This window comes from Plectrocnemia conspersa, unplaced genomic scaffold (genome assembly GCF_051122295.1).
Source record: "Plectrocnemia conspersa isolate PC_06_02 unplaced genomic scaffold, ASM5112229v1 ptg000003l, whole genome shotgun sequence".
Classification (NCBI taxonomy): Eukaryota; Metazoa; Arthropoda; class Insecta; order Trichoptera; family Polycentropodidae; genus Plectrocnemia; species Plectrocnemia conspersa.
The window spans coordinates 15,161,337-15,183,752 of record NW_028277167.1 but is presented as its reverse complement, the minus strand read 5'-3'; the positions used below and the strand labels follow the sequence as shown (position 1 = coordinate 15,183,752).

At 33.6% G+C, this 22,416-nt stretch overlaps 1 protein-coding gene across 12 annotated transcripts in view; it reads left to right on the top strand.

The window, feature by feature from the left end:
• vlc (disks large-associated protein 2) overlaps window positions 1-22,416 on the top strand; it is a 34,770-nt gene that overhangs the window by 5,852 nt on the left and 6,502 nt on the right. For 2 of the 12 annotated variants that reach the window (XM_088181958.1, XM_088181950.1), the window contains exons 1-2: window positions 5,808-5,865; window positions 22,257-22,333. The exons of 2 other annotated variants lie outside the window; for them this stretch is intronic. Coding sequence is in view for 7 of the 10 variants with exons in the window: in XM_088181950.1 (XP_088038076.1) it covers window positions 22,287-22,333 (47 nt within the window). In the remaining 3 variants the exon portion in view is untranslated. Of the gene's footprint in view, window positions 1-5,807; window positions 5,866-18,616; window positions 18,875-22,201; window positions 22,334-22,416 lie in introns of those variants that run through there. 8 more of the 12 variants (XM_088181959.1, XM_088181949.1, XM_088181956.1 and 5 more) reach the window with 6 other exon arrangements.

The window sequence follows — 22,416 nt, the reverse complement described above, 5'->3', positions numbered from 1 at the left end:
AAAAAGTTACATTTCCTACTTTTATTATTTATTGATATTGCCTTTTTCCTTGCCAAATACTTTTGCCAATTTTGTAGATTTGTTTATTTTTTACTGAAATGGACATTCAGTGTTACATAATAATACAATTAATAATTCTATGTCGAGTTATTGTATAATAGATCAGTGGTCTCTGAACTATTTAATCGTGTACCCCAAGTAGAAAAATAGTGGGTACCTCTGAATATACTATATTAATTGGTAAAAAAAAATCAAATTTATCCAAAATATTTACTGTCAATTTCTCTACGAGTATTCGAATGTTTTGCAGGTGATAAATTTTCGTTTATTTTATGTTTACAATTGTGTAATTATCACTACCCTAAAATGTCGATTCAGATTCACTGTAAAGTCCACTGTTGGAGACGTCATCAAATAACGAACGTTGTAATCACAGAAACCCTAAATTTTTACGACCTTTGCACTTCGTCGCCTGTCACTTGTTCGTTGAGCTACTTTTACTCACTTTGCTCACAACGTTCCGGAGCTCGGTGAATTGCCTCGTAACGAGATAAATCGACGATTTAGAGCGGCGTAAATCTCGATTAGATGACGATCTCATTGTTTCTACGGTTGTAATTGCCGAGCGAGTTGTGGTAAAAGCGGTACGTTTACAGTACCAGCATACGTGGGAAAGCGAACGTATTTTTATTGTTCCGTTATTATATTTTTCATATATAAATGATTTTTTATCGATTGTGTTCGAGCTCAATTGATATGCTTACATTTATGGACATTGAAAAGAATCTGTTTTGTCTCTTTCTACCTTTGTAATGTCATCGAGACATCTGCCGATTGGTCTACAACCTATTCAGGAATGCATATAATATAAACTGTTGAATTTTGTAGAATTGAATAGTTCCGCATGCAAAAGACAAGTCAGTACAGAGTCAGCATCTGGGCTGGGTTTCTATAAGTATGGTTTATATACCTCAAATATACAATTTGTCATATCATCCACAAAATCAGAAAGAGAGAGAGAGAGAGAGAGAGAGTGAGACTTAGGGTGTAATTAGACTTATTAGTTCATGCACATATTCTTCGTAAGATCTTTCATGTTCTAATGTAAATTAAGCCTATCATAATACTAGAAAATAACTTTTTTTTTGTTATATAGGTTAGACTGAATACAATTTAGAAATTAGTGTGATTAGGTAGAACATGGCATCCAGGGATTCCGCATTACGTTACACGCAATTACGTGATTCAAACCCGTTTACTGGTGTTTACAGAAACGGTATGTGGTATTGTGTTTTTTTTTATCATATGTATAAAATATTGTAAACCACATCCACAGCACTTCTACGTTCGCATTCCACTCGCAGAGCGAACACTCGGTTAATTCTGTATTTGTCCAATCTCGGTTAGACGACTGGAGTTAAAGTTGACCGTTTAATAAACATTAATTCAAGACTGCTTATCTGTTAATTCTTCGCATACTTGACGATTCGACCGGTTTACTGAAGGACTCTCGAGGTGGTGTGTCATGGCATTTTTTTCCTATTAGACTGGATTCAAACGGTTTGACAACTTTTCGATTTTTGCATCTACAGAACTTAGCGAAGCGTACATACGAGACGTTTTCATTCTATAGGATTACCAGTTTAAATTGGTGTTATTGAACTTTTTTAGACCTTATTTTGCGCTCCACGCCATAAATAAGTATTTTATTTATTTTTGAAACACTGCTATTTTACTTGAGTACTGTGGTAATTTGGTTGCTAAAACAGATTAAATACAATATTCATAAGCTTTACACACTTCTAACATTATTATATGTTTTAAAAATTGTAACAAAACATAGTTTGAAACATGATAAATATTACAGGAAAAACATTCAACCAAACCCAATCTATGCTGGTAACAAGCACTATTGCTTGTCATATATAGATTCCTAGAAATCTATTATTGCAAGCAATGACGAGACTTTTATGTTATTCTAATAATGTGTTAAAACTTACTTTCTTTAAACCGTGTGAGCGATTGACTTGTGACCAATATTCGTGTGAGAAATAGTCCACGTGAGCAATCTTCCTGTGACCAGTTGCCACGTGAGCAATAGTCCGTTCATATAAAGGTGTTTTTTTAGAGGTATAGAACTTTAAAATTAAATAAAATGCATAAAAATCGTGGCAATGGCCATGGTATTGGCTTTATTGGAAAGATAATTTTATACCATTAGTGCTTAAATATTATTTCGGGCTTGAATAAAGCGCAATCTGGAAGTCCATTTTTCGATCAGCTATATATCGAAAATAACGCGGCGAATGTTGGCTTTCAAATCGTTCATCGTTTCTGGTTTATCGGCATAGACTAGCGATTTCACATATCCCATAGGTGTTAACTCATACGATCTTGGAGCCCAATTCACTGGTCCATTATGCGAAATTATGCGCTCATACAGTGTTTCTTTCAATAAATTGATTATGGCGCGCTTGTTGACGGAGCCATTCAACCAAAAATGAGCCTCATCACTGAACAAAATTTTATAATGAAATTGAGGATCAAGAGCATTCTCGTTTTCGGTCCATTTACCGAACGTACGACGTACACGATATTCAAGCGGCTTTAAAGCTGTATCTTGTAAGCTCGTAAACCAAGATCTTTCCGCAAAATCTTCCATAAAGTGGATGGACACAGCTCCAATTGCTGTGCACGATGGTGAATCGACTCATTTGGGTCCTCCTCAATATTACGCTTCGCAGCAGAAACAATTTCTTCGGTGCGCACTGTGCGACGTCTCTGCGGATGCGTATTATCAATTTGATTATTCGTGGTGCAAAACGATCCATGGTTATTCGAATTACTTGCTCGGATGGACGTTTATGTCGACCGTAAAATGGACGTAGCGCACGGTAAGTGTCGCGATCTGAACCACGTTTTTCGAAATAAATTTGCAAGCATTTTGGCGTAAGTCTATTCATGTTGAAATGGCAAACCAAACTGATCACAAATCAGCTGTCAGCTGTCAAATTGGCTGTCGCTGGAAAAAGTGTTACCAACAAATATCTAGCTGATTTAACATTTACACTGTTGTTAAACCACTTAACTTTCATAGTATATGCGTTCGAGCTATCTTTAATATATTTTTCGATATGCTGTGATAATATCATGTATGTAAAATTGATTTCATTTGAGGAACCTTGCCCAATAGGAAGCGTTTCGAGAAACAGTACCGAAAACAAAAACATTCCGTGCGCGTTCACTTTCGCCATTTCCCCATTTATTAATTATTTAATCGTTGCCGCTGTACAGTGTCATGCCATGACTGCTAATGTTGTCAGGACGTCACGTGACTCCACAATGGACGACCAAAAACAAAACGCAGCAGACACGCCTAAAAGAAAAAGGCGCGCTGATTTATCGCGGCCCCATAATTTCGACGGTAGCAGATACTCACCGTTCCAGAGTGACCGTAAGCGGTCGGGCGGTCACGGTTCGGTCACCGAATGTGAAATATGGCCGTTGTGGATGGACTATGCTAGTTTTGATCCGGCGGGACGTTCCGCTCCACCGGCGGAAAGGTAGTTTCGATATAACGGATTCGGTCACCGTTGTTTTATAACCAATAACGCATTGTTAAAAAGACTAGGCGCAAACTTCGATTCGGCGTACATTGGTGTCGGGGTCACCAATGTGGGCCCATCGTTATGTTAAGACAGCTTTTTAGAAAAAAACAGGTAGATACAAACCCATTAGAAATCACAACGATAGAATGTCAATAAAACATACATATATGCAGTGTTTTCTAGTGTCGTTTTTAAAATGAAAGTATTCGCTTTTCTTCGTCTCCGATTTCCAGCTCAGATAAACTGGGTTGCATAATAGTGCAACAATCTATTTTATGAAGTTGGAACTCTCGTCTTTAAAATTTGTTTTAAACACTAGAACAGTGATATCCAGTATACTAGAATCGTTGCACACCGCTGATAAGCGTGACTCTATTTTTGTTACATCTATGTGGGACAAATACCAATTGGTATACCATTAGTTTTGACATCTTATATTGCCTTTTCTTTACATTAATAAAAAACAAGAGATATACAATATGTATTATATATTTTCTTAACACACTACGTATGTTCAATATAATTGTTCATTTAACCCTCAACTTCATTAAGTTTGGACTATAAGTTTCGGGTTAAATAATCTACTTTAAAACACACCTCAGCAGCGCTGCGGGAAGTTTTATTATGTTTTTCTCTAAAATACGCAAACATTTAAATGTATGGTCACAAGTAGTGTTTCTTCTCGAGAAATTTTATAAAGCATTTTTTATTATATAAAATTAAATTTGTACGAGTATTTTTATAAGGTTTACAACCACTGCCCTTTTTATAACGTTGCATATGTAAAGGTGTTTAATGCCTAATATGCATACTTTATAGAAGGTTTTAATAACAAATTTTTAACACTCGAACTCGCCATATTTTTTCTTAAGTAATAAAAGAGGACACTCAGATAAGAAACCTTTCCGAAGGCGTTCGTGCCAGATGTTTGAAAATATGCATACTTTCTCGGAAGATCGAAAGTATTTGAATGACAATTTTTTTGTGATTTTATACTACTCTAACCGGCCGGCGGTTTTATCTTTGCTTTGGTGATCTATGATCCGATAAGAAAAAAAATACGCAGAATGCAAAACGATTTAGCTATATTTTTCTTTTTCGATAATCCAAAAAGGTTTTTTATATTGTTTTTGTAAAGTAGCAACAGCTGTTATTGAAAATTGTCTCACGATTATTGACAGCCGAAGGGGCTTTAACATTTTTGTTAAAAAATAGGAAAATATAAATTTTGAGCCAAGCTCGAAATTTCAACGGGCAATTGAAGAGAAATTATATAATCGAAGAAACCAGACATTGATGTCATTAATTAAATATTTGCAAAATCCAGAATCTTTCAGCAGTCAAACAAATAATGACTTCCTTGGTTATTCTTCAAAAACAGAAATATGTAAAATGGTGAAACAAATTATTCGCAGATTATTTAATTGCTCGACGAATTCTAAGGACCTTCGCGACTCAATTAAATCATTAGAATCCGTTAAAGAAATTGAAAATTTATTGGCGCAACAATTAGAAAAATAAATTTCTATCTGCCTTACAGAGTATTGTAAGAAAACCAACATCTTACGAATTAATGGAGAGAAAATTCAAAATATTTGAATCGACGGGCAAGAGGAAAAATATTTTACAGTGCCTATTTGAATCCTTGTTGTCAATTAAACCAATATCAACACAAATCGAGAGAAATTTTTTCACGGCCGAATTTTTTTTACAAAAAAAGAACGAGGATGTTTGATTCTACTTTAGATGGCATGTGTTTTTAAAGGGTTATTTTAAAAATAACATGTAATAATGTATCTGCAATACTTGACTGTATTATATACATTTTTTCATTCATCAAAATTTCTCAAGAAATTTGAGAAGTGAAGTAGAGAATTCTCGTTTCTTGAAAAATGAAAATCATCGATATATCAGAATGCCAGGTCACAAGCTTAGACTGGTCCATCGATCGTTGTAATACCATAAAAAGGATCTTCAGTCCGTGTCTTTCGCCCACTGCTTAGCAAAGGTCTCTTCCATGGCATGCCACCTCTGTGTCTAACCAGTGTCTTGCCAAATCGAGCAGGTCGTCTCTTCAGCTTACCACTAAAAGTAAGCGTATTAAAAAAAATAAACACCACCACCAAGTGAACGCCCTCGGCGGAACGGTGCCGAGCTGCCACCTCCGCCATGCGAAGAGGGCCCCCGTCGGAGTTGTTCAGTTAACGGCACCGCTTCGTCGCGGTCGATCGTCGCGCTAAGATGCTGATCGAAGAAGGTGGGTTCTTTATTTATTTTTGTTCTCGTTGCGATTTTTTGCGACGCGAGGGCTCTTGTCGGCCTTGTAAGGGCAAGCCGGAAAGAGACCGGTCCCGCCGACCAGCTGTTCGCTCTCTGTCACCCGGTGACTGTGTCGGCGTGTCGATGACAATGTTTGAATTGACGATTGTCCGCTAAGAGGTATCGTTCCTTGAGACTTATCCAGATATTGATCAAAAAGGTCGACATTGTTATAGATTTTTGGCAATCTCACTGCGCCAACTGAAAAAGATTGACTTGATGTCTTCAGCGTAATGTTAAATAGCTTACGTGGCCGTTGATGTAAATCGAATTTGAAATTAACACAAATAAGTTTTTGACCAACGTTAAGAAAATCTTATGATTCAATATTATTTTATAATAAGAACAAGCTAAGCCAACATTCTCTTTTAAATCGGACAACTGCTTACAATTAACAATTTATTTTTTCGCGGTCGTCTTTTATTTACTTGTTATGACGTGTTTTCAATTATGATAAAAAGTGTGTTCAGCAATGAAGAATCAAGCTTTTCGGAAGACCTAAGTGCAACATAAGTTGGGCTATATGTGTATAGATAAAGAAATTAGCAATAATCATGTGATCTGTTCCAAATATAGTAATATATACATTTACATACTTATTATTTATTTACATGCGATGTATAAATGCTACAGGGAATGTGTATTTATCAGTGAAGTTATATTTTTATAGTGAAGTACAAATACATTTTCACCGCATTTTTAGCGAAAATATATTTTAACTGATAGCCGCTAATGAATATGCTGCCCTAAAATGTCTGAAACTCAATTTGACAGTTGCGAAACGTCCATTTACTGTTTAAACCCAAACCTGACCTATACGAATTAACCAAACTCAACTTTCTAAATTGAAGTTTTTAAACTAATTATAATCTTAGACCTTTAATTCCAAAATATAAACTAAGCCAATTCATCTCTCAAGAAGAAATACAGACTGATGTCGCATTTCGCATATTGCCTCATAATTTGTCTGCACTTCGATGTTATACAATGTTTTAAATACATGGTAGCTATTCTACCTATATTACTACATTACTACTTATGATATGAGAGTAGGGATTCCAATCCCGGGCCAAAATTTTGATCCCGGGATTTCGGTATTGCAATTAGTCGATCCCGGGATCCCGGGACCAGTCCCGGGATAATTTTCATGTTATTTTATCGACAAAAATAATTTAAAATGAATAATACAATATATTTTTACATCTGTTTTTTATAACGTACAATGTATAAAGTACGTATAATTTTAGTCTTGGACTTAAAATAGAAAATAATATAATAAAAATAAAAAAGGGAAGGTCTTATATATTTATTTGAGAAGAAAAAAATGAACTTTTGACAATGTATGCACATAGGTATGTACATTCATAGACACAATTAATTGAAAACATTATTTTGAATAAAACTCACGAAGTAACATCAAAGCATCAAGTGTTTTATCATTTAGCCTTGATCTGATTTTGGTTCCTAAGCAGCCTGCTGCTGAAAAAGCACGTTCAGACTCACAGCCTCAAAGATTCACAGATGACACGTGCAACTCGCGCAAGTTTGTACACGAAATATAACGATGTTGTCAATAATAATTCGATTGTGCTTGATAAATCAACCAATCCGAAAAAATCGGGATTATGTTTTATAATCCCGGGACTCATCGGGTATTGAAAATCGTTCGGGATCCCGGGATTGGAATCCCTATATGAGAGCATTTGTCAAAATATATTCTAACCGAATTTTGGTCAATAGGAGGGCGCAAAAATAATTATCACTTCTCAGAAGTCAAACATTTACGTCAAAAGCAATAAAATCGCGTCGGCGTCGTTGCCACTGCGACGGCGACGGTACAATTTTATTGCTTTTGACGTGGACTTTGACTTTTGAGAAGGGATAATTGTTTTTTGCTCTCTCATGGTAGTCAAAATTCAGTTTAGATATGCTTCATTCGATTATAAAAAGTCTTAATATGAACGCTAGATAACCGAGCACTTAAACTGCGATGGTACGATTTTATTTCTTTTGGCGCGGATTCTAAACTGGCACGTCATTTTGGGGGGCAGGTGGCATTTGTCCTCCCCTTGAATTTGGGCAGAAAAATCCATGTTATTTAATGAAATACTAGGAATCTTACTGAAATCTAAATGGCTATTCCACTCCCCCCCACACGCTGGAAAAATCTTTCATTATTCAATAAAAAACATAAGCAATAAAACTTCTTAGATGTTATCATTTCAGGAGCTCGAGGGTACTGTGTTTCGCGTATAATCACCTGGTGCGCAGTATCCTTGAGCGTATACTCCTCTGTTTTGGTGTACAAATAATGTATCTTTTTATTGAAAATCTCTAAAAATAGTTTTTTAAATACATTTTCACGATGAAATAATAAATACTATTAGTTTTTATTTCTCACAAAATTTCTACGACGTTTGCTGTGATATGATTCCCTCGAGTCGCGTCGACGTGTATACTTGGAAAAGCATTTGCTCGAGGATTCTGATAGGCAATGTAAACAATCTAGAGATTCTGGAAGAACTTTGTTTTTATTTTTATCACAACTCAAAGCTGCAAATATAATATATCCCTTTATTTTTTTAGCGTAGCATTTATTTATATATATACACAGATTTATTTATATATCTCCCATTTTTTTATATTGAATTTATTCCTTTTGGTGTGGGTGCAGGGATGTCATTTCAGCGGGGGGGGGGGGGGGGGTCAAGAATGGGCCAGTAAGCGGTCATTTTTTAATATTTCCATTTTATTAAGATTCACAGTATTTTATTAAAAGATATGTATTTTTCTGGTAATATACAAGTCACGTCAAAAGTAAAAATATTGTTTTGTAGGGTCATTGATGATAGTAGATAGATATTTCTTACAAATATATAAAAATATATTTCAGAGGGCCTCGCGAGTCCCCCAGAAAATTCTGAGGGCACATACGCGCTTTTATTTTGTTCTATGGATGATTCCCCACTAAGTGATTTTTTTTAACTTTATAAAATATTTCAACATATATATTGTATCTATGTGTGTATAAGCATGTTTATTCTAAAAGTGGAACATTGCATATTTTTTCTATATATAATGATGAATAATTTTGTGTGAATTGCGCAAACGATAAATATGGCAATATATTGATATCTGTTAATGCTCGTTGTATGTTTATAGATAACGTCATTCTAAAGTATGATGCATATCGCTATTTAGCTGCTGTTCGTGTTTACCATACAGATATATTTCGGATTAATTAACGTGGAAGAATGTGACGAGTTTTTTAGTTTTATCTTTCACAACATAATATAATATGTAATTTGATTGAGTATTCATAATATATATTTTAAATTGAATTACGTATTATGAATAAATTACAATTTTTATGTGTTATAAATATAGTTTTTATATGTTATAAATAATGGATTATGCATATACAACTTTCCGTTAATTTATACTAATTGTATGTACTACACCGTTAATTTTTCAATGGGTACGATACTGGTTTTACTACAAAAAACGATTTTAATGTTTGTACAATTTATTGTAATTTTCCTTTAGCATTGGCTCACATAATTTATTAGCAAAACTCTTCTCTCAATTTCTCCAAAGCAGTTGATTTCAAAATCCACGACGTGTAACTTAAGTTGAATTTCAAAATCAGATGCAACTAATTTTACTACTTGCGTGTAGCATAGTAGCAATTTTTGTATGTTTAACTCAGGATACCTATAAAATACTTTCGTGTTAAATTCTTGAATCAAAAATTTCTTTGTCTTGCAGAGTCGTCTTTATGTCTACTATTGATTTATCATTTGGAAAGCTAACTATTTTTAATTTTGTATGTTAGTTTTATTTTTTATGGTAGAGATATATTTTCTTGTCCTTGGTATTTTTATAAAACTATAATATAGTAGTGGCACATTTTAATTTCAATGAATGATATTGCATGCACAATGTCGCATTATGCACCTAATATGGATCAATAGAGCTTATGGTCACGGCGGCCGTCGATGACTCTTAATTTATTATTAATTTTAGCTCACCGTTTCGTAATTGAGTCAGAAAAAAATATTTGGTGTGCAACAAACAAACGCAACGCTAGCGTGCAGCAGCGGCTCACTTTCTCCGCTCTCATCCCACGCTTTTTTGGCAAACGAGTTTCGCTTCGCTATCGTGGGACGTCTCTCGGTGATTCATGCTGCAAATGCGTCGATTGTTGTTTCATTTATGGCAGAAATTGTCCTATAGAAAGATAGATGAACTGCGCCGAAATGGTGATGCACGTAGCAATATAGGAATACCGTTAACACGCGCCCGACCGAGAAAGACGCAACCGCGGTCGATTAGGCTCTATTTTTTGGAACGAATCCACGAGAATGCGGTTGAAAATCCTCGGCGCATATCTAGAGTTTACGTAACAAACTGGATATTCGATGTTCTACGTATTTTTTTAATAAATTATTTGAATTTTGAATTTACGGGAAAAACGGGCAGGCTTTACTGTAATGTACGCCGAGTGTACATATTTACGATATTCCTTCATAATACACTTACATATTAAATCATATGATTACAATTTAAGTAATTATCAGAAGTGAGAAAAATAAATATTCTGTCGACAAAATCGGTTATTAGCTCACCAGTCAGAGTTGCAAGTCGTATCTTTTGCTTCGCACGAGAGTGATATTCGCGTAGGGATTGCAGTACCGGAATAATACACAAATGGTGTGACATAATAATTGGACCAGGCATTATTTTTCATATTTTTGTAGTTTTTACACACTACTTTCCATTAGATTTATATCAGGTGAATTACCTAGCCAAGGTAAAACTTGTATATTTTTGTTTGCCAAATAATTCTTTATTGATATTGCCGCATCTTGCATAAATATAGTTATTGTTTTTAATGTTTTTATCGATAAAATATAGATAAAAATATTTAACCAAAACGTTTTTATATTGATCTTGATTATCATTCATGATTTAAATCTTTTAACCCTCAATATTTATTTCCTATATTAGTTACTTGCAAAATATCAAAATATGTGAAATGTTGTAGTGGTCTAATTATTTTGTCACTCATCAATACTGGTATTTCATATTATATTACGGTATTTTAAATGTCAATACCGGTATTACAAAAATAAATCACGGTCATCTCAGACATTTTTGTTCGTTTACGCCGTAAACAAACGTAATTGTTTTAGCTCTCACCAGAAAAATAAATTTTGGTCCCCGAAATCCCTGTTTTTAAAGATTTAAAACTTGATTTTTTATTATAATTTTTGTAAATAAATATTTGGTACGTTAAATTTATGCATTTTTCAGCACATTATACGATAATTGTTACGTATTGATTATTTTATAATAATATTCGAGTTTTTTAAATTTTAAAATCACTAATTTTAACTTGTACACTGAGTGTACATCACCGGAGCGCACCGTAACGGGAAGCTTAATATTATTATATATCGGCCAACGGATTAGAACTCTAAAAAGCGGACATTTGGCGACTCTTGTCTGACTAGAATTTTTTGTAGTATTGATGTGTTTAACTACAATTTTTTTTTGGTCGGTTGAATTTTACGTTACTGACACACAGTAAGGTTACGATAAGAATAACATTTCAGACTAACCAAACTTTTTTCAAGAAGTCATGGTATTTGTTCTTTATGATCAGGTAGTTGAATATTTTATAACACTTAGGATTCCAAATAATAAACATAGCTCGTGCTCTGCCCGAATTTAGTACACCACACCAAAAATTAAACCCTGTAAAATAGCCTAGTTTTGCACATTCTTATAGTCAAGATATTTGTAAGACAAACTGGTTACATTTAAGATTTATTTTTACATTTTTTTTAAATGTTCTAACATATGTGGATACTCTATACTTAATCATAAATGTACGTGGGTAAAGGCTATTGCTCTTTCAACAACACTATCTATATACACACTCGCGAAAAAGATAAAATTTGTTTCATTAATAGTACAATAATATTAATGAAACAAATTTTAAATACCGTAATGGAGTTTCTCTACGATTAAAGTATAAACGAACAACGCGATCTTTTATTATCCATTCATTAAGATTCTTCAGCAACTAATAAAGCTAAAACTCGGTAGAATTGACTGTACATTCGCAGACGGTAATCCTTCAGGGATGATAGCATTTCTTAGAAATAAGCAATGGCCCAGAATAGAGTAGAACCGAGTTGGACCATGATCCATCTTGGTTTGTGAACCCATGTTTACATAGTGCAGTAGATAGCATTCCTAAACGCCCAATTTAAATATGTAGAAAGCATTGGCATATTTTATTTGTCATGACATCATCGTTGAACGATATGTAGTTCATCATTTAAATTTATCAGATTTTTAGCCGGTAGGTCACGGTTTTTTCGATCGATTAAACTTCGCGATCGCGACCTTCGTCTCTCGAATAACCGGATCAAGGACTCGCCTCGTTCCGGATTCATTGTCTCGCCGAATTTTTTCGCTCGGCCCACGCCGGAGTGGGCAGCCCCTCGAAAAAAAGTGCGCCACTGGCTTGTTTATATTGCGAGTGCGGTGCGCGAGTGTTTTGGTCCGGCTTCAGGGTTAAGATGCTTCTATTTCGACTGTGGGCGTAACCCTCTTCGATGAGTGCATTTGGGATATTCTCGTTCGACTGCGACCTTTCCGAAGATGATATTCGCCATGGACGCGTTACGCAAACATGACGATAAAGAGCGGAAAATTCGGGAAAACTTTCCAGTTTTCCAGCGCTCGGGGTCAAATTCGATATTTTCATTTTTTAAACTATGTCGTAATCATGACCTGCCAAACATATGGCATTTCACTGTGCGTGAGTACCAAACCAATGCCAAAAATGCGTCATCCTAGATTAGAGGTCGGGAACCGGAGAAAATTCTGATGCCGTTTGCAACAAACTATCTTTGAAAACATGTATTTTTCACTCCAATAAACTTGAAACACTGAACAGAAATTGATTGATTTAGAGGTAATAACTAAAAATGTTTGCAGCCCACTAGTGATGTTAAGGTTCATTGGTCGCAATGACTATGATCAAGGGTACTGACGGCAGAAGCGACTTGAGCTGTTGTCGGACAAAATTGAAAACGTAAAATAACTAAAGCTACATTGCAACATGGTGCTAATCTTCTATCACGCAATATATTTAACAGTTGAAGATGGAGGAAGGTGATCCAAGACTTTCATAAACGGAAATTGCGATGTTTACTTCCTAATATCTTCATTCATTGTACACCTTCTATTTAATGCCTTCAACTGGAGAATGTAACTTCGTGCAAATGTGGACGTAACAAAATGCATAAAAAATCTTGTGGTAGAAATAGGAAGTTTTAAGAATCAGAAGTGGTCAGGTGATATTATTAATTAACGGGAAAATGAGAAGTAGTAGAACACGAATTAAAAACGTGCGCAGAAATAGCTGAAAATGGTGGTATCGCGTGAAAGGCAAGTAGTAGCTAGTAGGAAGTAGCGGCCTGTTGAGTAGCCTTTCGCAACACATTCACTTAAAATGTTATTATAGATGTATCTTTAAGATGCCATCACCAGATACAGTAGTAATTTGTGGAACCTGGCGTTTTGAAATGTGGTCGTACAATTTATGCAATGATAATTATACTCGTAGTACTGCGCTACGTAGTCTCAACGTCGTATCGAAGTTCTAGTTGCACTCTGGTGATTTCGGTTTACTGTTTCAGCTGTATCTGTTAAGACACGTAGTGGTAGTTCTGATTGAAATGGCAGAAGTAAATTCCTGTCTGAAGTGTCCGAAGGATTTAATTCAAAGGGAGAAGTTAAACATCCATCCAAGTCCTTGGAGCATCTGATCAATGTCGATGATTCGAGACTTTCAGCCTCAGCCTCTTTGTTATTGTAAGGTGACCAGATTTTGAAAATATCAAACGAGGACATTAAAAAAAGGCCATCTCGGAAATTTTAATTCAAGGAGGATTGCTGCGAAAACTAAAAAAAGTAATTTCAGGATTTTTTTTAAAAGACAAAAGGAGTACTAATTAGGCTTTTTAGCGTGTATTTGTGTAACGATAGATTCGAAATCGGTAAAAATTGACAACGTTGTCATTATACTGAATATGTGATCTGGGGATGATTGTTACTTTTTAGCGCAATTTTAAATATTTTTGCTCGAATTTTTTTTTCTTAAAATTTATGAAAATAATAATAAATCATAATGATATATGACACACAATGACATATTTTCTTTTTTTTACATTTGTGTTGATTTTATATGAGTTTTTCTAAATGTTCCAAAATGGAAACACTAATAGTACTAAAATAGTAAAAAAGTTAATACAAACACAATCAATATTATAAAGGAATGTATTAACATAAAGTAATATAAATATGATATATATACACGTGTATTAATAAATATGGTAGAGTTTAAAACATATTGATATTTTAATATCAGTCATATCTTTGTCTTTATACAAGTGATTTTGTAACTGTTGATGATATCCGCTTGAATACGCATTATCGTTTGTTTACGCCAACAAGAAAAACTTGGTTTATTAAGAGTTCAAGGGACGCAAATCATAGAGCCACTTTTATAAAATTTTGTAATTTCGACGCCATGATTATGTAAGTAACCATAATGTAATATCAATATAGCGTATTTGATTTTTTTGCCTTCGCGTTTCTGATTGGATACTAAAATATTAAGAAATTTTAGTGTTTTTTATTACTTCATTACCATAATAGTGACTCTAGTTACTCAATCTCGATAATCAGTTAGGAAAATTTCGAAATTATAATCCAAACACAGTTTTATTTTAATACTATTTGAGCATCATGAGAAATTTCAACTCAACATTCCAATTAGTAAACACACTTGTAGCATTGCACTATGTTGCACTGTATGAAATTTCCGATACTAAGTATATAGGGAGATATTGTTTTTACTTTTTTCTGTCTTGTTAGTTGATTTTGCATTGGGTGTCGACGAACATTTTCTCAGGTTTCGCGCTTATTCCTGATTGCATATTACAACTTCTAATATATGACGAGGATTTGTAGACAGTGTATCTTTGGTCGTTGATGTCTTGTACTTTTGACGATGTTTTTATCTGGTTTATGAAGAAAACATACTACAGTTATTAATCTTTAAAAATACTTACCATATAAACAATCGTCTTACACAAAAATGAAATTAATTAATTATATTGATTAAAAATAAAATAAAAAGCATACAATATGAAAGTTCTTTCACCATTAAGCGTTCGAGATTTAGAGATCGATATATTGAAATTGTTAGCAGTACCGTTTAAATATTTAAGTGTTATTATTATGTATCACTTTTCTTTGTACCTGTTTTTCGCTACTGTTTTCGCTCTTTATTGTGCCACGTTGCTACTTTTGTTTTAGTGTGAAGTAAAAAATCAAACGGTAATACTGATACATATTATTTGGTGAAAAATTTGTTACGAGAATAACACGGCAAGAGTAACGAACTCTCCGTGTTTTTTTTCTGTAATTGTTAAAAGTTCATAAAAACAATATGCGTTAAGTGTATTATTATTTTATTGTGTAACTATTATTTTATTATTGTAATTTTTCGTCATGGTTTTGTTCCGCATTTTGCGTTGAATGCGGACGATAACCGCTATCGCTTTTACGTTCCGCGAGGCGTGTGATGATATGCGCCGAGTTCTTTCGCTTATGGTAATAATTATAGTATGTGTGGGATTCAAGAATAGAACGCATTTCTCCTATCTTTTCTCGCCACGATGCGCCGTTCATTTTGAACATTTTGTGCCACTGCCCCCTGGGCGGTGTACTCAAATGTACGATTAATTAATCAAATTAACCCACAGTCAATTACATAAGTGAACTTTTAGAATTAGGCGCCTCAGTTATTAGAGACGACTTGTACCGTTTGGTTGTTTTATAAGCAGTGAACTCGTTTTTTGAGTGTTTTCTATAATAATTTGCCTATATAAATAAGTATACGACGCTTCTGTTATGTAAACTAGCTGAAATTATTATATAAATATTTAAATGTGATTTTTTTCCATTAACTGGCTATGCATATATTTTCGGAAATTTTCGAATTTATAAAATAAGTTACAGTTCCTTTCTTTTCTGTTAATACAAGAATTATAATATTTTGCTCCGCTGTGAGCTTGTGTATATTTACAACAGCGTCTGCCAAAATTTTTAAACGCAAAAAATTGTTGACAGGCATTATATAATATAAGTGTGAAATAATCGATTTAAAGTTGTAATTAGCTTAACAATATGTTTTTAATTTATGTATTATATTTAAAAATAAGATTTCATAAAATTTAATAATACTACTCCAACTCCACATCCAAAATCATCCGCTTTAAAGTAAAAGTTTATATTTTAAAGGCAACACCCCGCGGTGGACGACCGTCTGATTATTACAAAGGATAGTTTAAAAAATGCTCATTCGATGCGAGATCATTAATGTTTTTTTCTATACGAGTTTCAAAGGTTATTGTGCAGTTTTGGGTGCTCGGCAGACCCGTGCTGAAACACTTTTTAGAAGAGTTCTGAATTATGGTGGGAATTAAAAAACATATTTCCTATATAATAATTAAATACAATCATTAATTTGATTTTATTTATTTTTTAATCAGCTATTATATAATTACATATGTTTATATCTTTCACCGTTCATTGACATACTATTTTGCTTATCAAATCAGCAGCTTTCATAATTCAAATTATCTATGTGCTTTCGATTTTAAATACATAATTGCCACATTATTTTTTAATCAGGAGATTTTTCTTGTGAAACCGAATAAAATCATTTTAAAAATAGTGTATGAATATTTTCACTTTGGTTATGTTAATGATATTAAATAACTTTTCTTAAAAAACTTTCTTTTCCTTAAACTATGTGAACAATATTCGTATGGGCAATCGCCTTGTGAGCGATCCATGTGTGACCAATTTTCGTGCGAGCAAGTTGCTTTGTGACAATATTTCTCTGAACAATGATCACAGATAAGCCATCGTAATTTTGATGAAACACTAGGGTTCATGTATTGTAGAATTCTAACTCAAAACTTTCAGGCTTTCTATTATTTTTCCGCAGGCTTTGAACATTTTTTTTATTTTTTTTTAATAACAATTAGTTATTGCGTATTTTAGATTTCTATATACATAATAATATAATTATATGATATGTTAATATTTTTAAAAATTAAACCCATTAAACTTAAATCTGACTTTCTACAAAGATATTGTCGAATCCGTCAATTTTCGCAGATATAAAATTTAGGCAATTAAAGGGTTAATATGTGGTATTAGATTAATACTGTTTTATGAATCAATTATGTATCTAAGAATAAATATATAAAACTATATTTAATTTTGACATTTTACTAGCTAATAATATTCTCAATTGCTTCTTTACATGTTCATATGTACGATACGATAATAGTTTAAAAATAATTATAATTACTGTGAAGAAAAATTGATAAGCAAAAGAAATATAATTTCACATAACGCTAAATAAGTTAGTTTTTATATGTCAAGGTATTATTAGAAGTCTAAAAATTTACCTCAGCTAAATTATTGTGATAAAAAATATGCCCTGGAGTTATTGGTCCCAAATATAATAACGCAGCCGCTTTAAATACTCGCTCACAATGCTAAAAATTGGTTATTCAAAGACAATTGTGGTGAAACAAATATAAAAAACCTAATTAAATCCGCATATTGAGGCTTTTATCTCCTAAATCGTTTATGCTGTAGAAAAAATAAAAGTTATATGTATCAAGCCCTTTGATATTTAATTTAAAAATCTTTGTAACATTGAAACAAATGTTTTTTTAAGATATCGTGAATCCTTCTTGCTATAAAAAAAAATTCTGGCCGCATCGATTGGTATATGTATTGTATAATTGAGGATGTTCGGTTTAGTTATGCGGAGCGCGTGTCATTTTAATAATTTGTCAACAATTTAATAGTTCGTAGTGTCGTTGAGTATGGCTATATTGTCTGGAATCCCAGGGATTCGCAGGGGACGGTGTCGACAATCCGTCGATGCTCGGTAATTTTGAGCTACGGGAGAGTCGCGATTGCGACCCTTAATCTTTACCGTCGCAACCAAGACTTTAGCGCTCGAGAATGCTTACCTTATTACATTTGTATAAACAAAGATTTTGTGTGTACAGTAGACCCCCAATAACACGGTAAAGTAGGGACGTGCTATTTGGATGCCCGTTACTTTATGTCTGAGCGAGCCGAAGAGATGATATCTTACCACACGCGTCTGATTCGTACGTACGTATTGCGAAAAATTGTATAAGTATTTTATATCTCCCCCAATTACACGCTCCCAAATAGCACGTCCCCAATTTGCCGTGTTATTTGGGGGGGTCTACTGTATATGCAAATATATGACTGCATGTTTGAGATGAACTATAGTGTATGTAAGCGAATGAATTTTTTGATATAAAAACTTTATATGATACGCATCGGGTAAACCTTTTGAATCATAATGGTTAGATTTGTTTTCTTTCTCTGAAGTTCAAGAGCTACCGGTAGCTTGCTTGCTGTAAAGGGATTTTTGCGCGTGTTTCGTTCGCCTCAAGATCAAGCGAAGCGAATGTTTCTTTTTTTCTCTCAATGTCTATGAAAAGGTACAAACACTGCGATAGGAGAACGAAGCTATCACGCTATGTTTTTATTTACGGATCTTGTAATTATCGGGTCGTAAACCCGCAGCTTACAGCTTTTTCGGCATGAAATACCTCCTCTCGGGCCATCACGGCCCATCGCTCCGTTTCCATGGATACCGTGTGTGCTTTCCCGCAAATAGATCGTTGGATTCCGTGGATTCGACGCGCTTTTTGTGGAGACGCTTCTGAGATGGCAGTCTGTCGGCGCATTCCGGCGGCCCAGGTTCCGAGCGCGAACCGGGGCCGTGTTTCGCGGTAAAATCGCCGAAAACCGCGCAGCGAGTCGTCGGTCGACTTTTCCGGCGTCGTCTTCCATTTCGGGCGCAATTCGTCATCGTTATTATCTATGATTGTGTGCATCGATTATACACATATCTCTTTCACTCTCGCTGTATCGAATTTAAAATTTTATTTTCTACATACGAACGCATAGGCGCGTGCCCCTCTAAGTCTAAATTTAACTGGGCGTCTGTCGGATGCGTCTTCTTCGTTTTTTTTATCTTGCGCGTGCATCGTGTATATACACGCACAGTGTATTTTTGTCCGACAAAGAGTTTGATTATGATATGTGCGGTTTAATGATAATCAACGAAAGTATACTCTATATAATAAAGACAGTTTTCTGAATGTGTGTTGACCATTTTGCAATTGTTTTGAAGACATGATTCGATATTATATGAAGCTTGAAGAGGGCGAACTCATTTTATTTATAAATCCCTATATGTTCATGAAGTAAGAAAAATGTGCTGTGCCGGATGGATATTTCATATTTTCAGAATATAAACGACGAATTCAACACGCAATTGCATTATCTCCCGATACTCTAGTTTCCCTTGCCTTTATGCAGGTAATCTCGGACAGATATTCACAATTCAGATTAAAGCGTTCCAAGCCTTCATTTTTTTTAAATTGTCCAGGTACATGAATGAGAGACAGCATATATTTATGCTAAGTTATACAACTGTAATTCATCATTGTCCGTGAAAGTTGTATATAAAACTCATTTTAATTCGCATGTTTGTTTATTATTAAGGGTATCAAACAAATAAATATTGCAATAATTAAATATTTCCAAGTATAAGTGTAAGCCAATAAATCCTAATAATATTCCGATTTTATTCAGATTCATAGTATTTAATTAAATGACATTAATTTTTTAGCCAAATTCAGGTAGTGGAGAGGGAATCATTTGGCGACGCAACGGAAGGACGCCTTCCGCCGATTGGCGCGTAATCAAAATACATAGTTTTCTATGTAACAATGTTCGTCACTGACGCTATTTCGCAATATTAATGTAAAGCCGTCATTTTTGGTAATTTATAACTAGTTATAAACGTATTTTCATATAGTGTGTAGCGGGGGTGGGGGGGGGGGGACAAAAATTGGCCAGTCAGGTAAAATAAATAAATTACAGTAAATCAAATTCATATTTTTATAATATAAAATATAATGTTTTTTATTTATCATTATTTTCTGTTATATATATATGTATGTAGAGGTATCGTGGGCATTTAAATGCAGATTCATCAATCCCAAATGTGATATTTTATAATATTTAGACCTGAAATGATCCCGATCTGTTCAAATTAAATAAACTGTTCTCAACATGTTTTCAATTACCAACACATTGAATACCGGGCATTATTCCTAAAAATGGAGCGTGCGGCGGGGATTATTTGCAAAAATTAGGACTTTAATTTGTGTAACTATCCAAGCACATTGGTGGTTCGAATCTTTATTGGATGCTAAGTATACAGTAAGTGCGCGTTTTTCATTATTTTAACAAATTGCGTACCGTGTGGTAAAAATACAAAAAGTGGTAAATATAATATTAAAGCAATAAAATGTTTAGAATCACTGATAATTTTTAATTATATTAAATATACTATATAAAAAAATAATACATAAATTATAACACAAATATAAAATAATAATACATAAACAATAAAAGATTACAGCCATAGAAAAACGTTACGTTTGTTCGAAATTGGACAGTTGGGTGTCGTGCAAATATCGCTGCGTAACTTGACCGTCAAGTGTTAAAAAATTTGAATTGATTGTATAGGTAACAAAATTAGATATTTTCGGTTTTTATTATATACAACAGTATTTTATCATCATTTTATTATTATCTTTATTGTTTTTATTCAAAAATATATATATTTGGTTATTCTAAACTAAAAATTATATTTTATTTTATTGGTACGCGATCCACAGTTTGACGTTTACTGATTTTATCATTGCGAATACAAAAAAACGATCATCATAAATCTGTTTTTAAAATTTGACGTTAAAACGTTGACTAATTAAAGAGTTACGATGTTTTAAAAAAAATAAATTTGTATCCTAATTTTCGCAAATAATCCCCGCCGCACGGCTCGATTTTTAGGAATAATGCCCAGTATTCAATGTGTTAATATTTCGATTTCTTCAAGATTCATAGTATTTTATTAAATTACATATTTTTTCTGGCCAAATTCAAGGGGGGAGAAAATCTCCCACCTGCCCCCCTCCAAATGACTAGCAATAAAATCGTGCCGTTGTAGTGGAAACAGTCGGTTATCTAGCGTTAATATAAAGACTTTTATATAACAATATATCGATTTACAATAAGTGATAATTAAACCAAGCATATCTAAACCGAATTTTGACCAATAAAAGAGCGCAAAAACAATTATCTCTTCTCAGAAGTCAAAAATCCACGTCAAAAGCAAAAAAAAATCGTGTCGGAGCCGTCGCAGTGGAAACGCTCGTTACCGAGCGTTCCCACTGCGACGGCTCCGACACTATTTTATTGCTTTTGACGTGAATTTTTGACTTCTGAGAAGAGATAATTGTTTTTGCGCTCTTTTATTGGTCAAAATTCGGTTTAGATATGCTTGGTTTAATTATCACTTATTGTAAATCGATATATTGTTATATAAAAGTCTTTATATTAACGCTAGATAACCGACTGTTTCCACTACAACGGCACGATTTTATTGCTAGTCATTTGGAGGGGGGCAGGTGGGAGATTTTCTCCCCCCTTGAATTTGGCCAGAAAAAATATGTAATTTAATAAAATACTATGAATCTTGAAGAAATCGAAATATTAACACATTGAATACTGGGCATTATTCCTAAAAATCGAGCCGTGCGGCGGGGATTATTTGCGAAAATTAGGATACAAATTTATTTTTTTTAAAACATCGTAACTCTTTAATTAGTCAACGTTTTAACGTCAAATTTTAAAAACAGATTTATGATGATCGTTTTTTTTTAAAAAATTGTTATTTTTATAATTAAATAACGTATTATGTAGAAAGCCGCGTATCAAGAATTTTACTAATATAATATTTTTTCCGATGTACCTTATATCTTTCCAGATATAATAAAAAATATCATACTTACACCTAAAAAAAAAACATAACCGGCATTTTATATTGCTCTACATTAACTCCAATTAACCAGTGACGTGTGTTTCAACAATTCTTAGCAAAACATATTTTCATTGCTAAAAATTAAATGAAAACTACTGAATACTAAAAAACATCTCATAATAACTAGTAGTTGTTTTTATTTAGTGTTTATTTCATTTCGCAGCAGTGTTTAGATTTTAAATTTGCATATACATATATAAAAATATAACTGTTAATAGTTTCTACGGATTAACTAAGAGCGAGAAAAAATGGCTAGAAGGAAAAGAGGAGGGTTCTTCTTCAAATGGATTAAAAGGTAAAACGATTATTAAATCGAGAGTGACGAACTAACAAAATTCACGTGCACATATGCGCGTTTCGTTGTTTTATTTTTCGTGT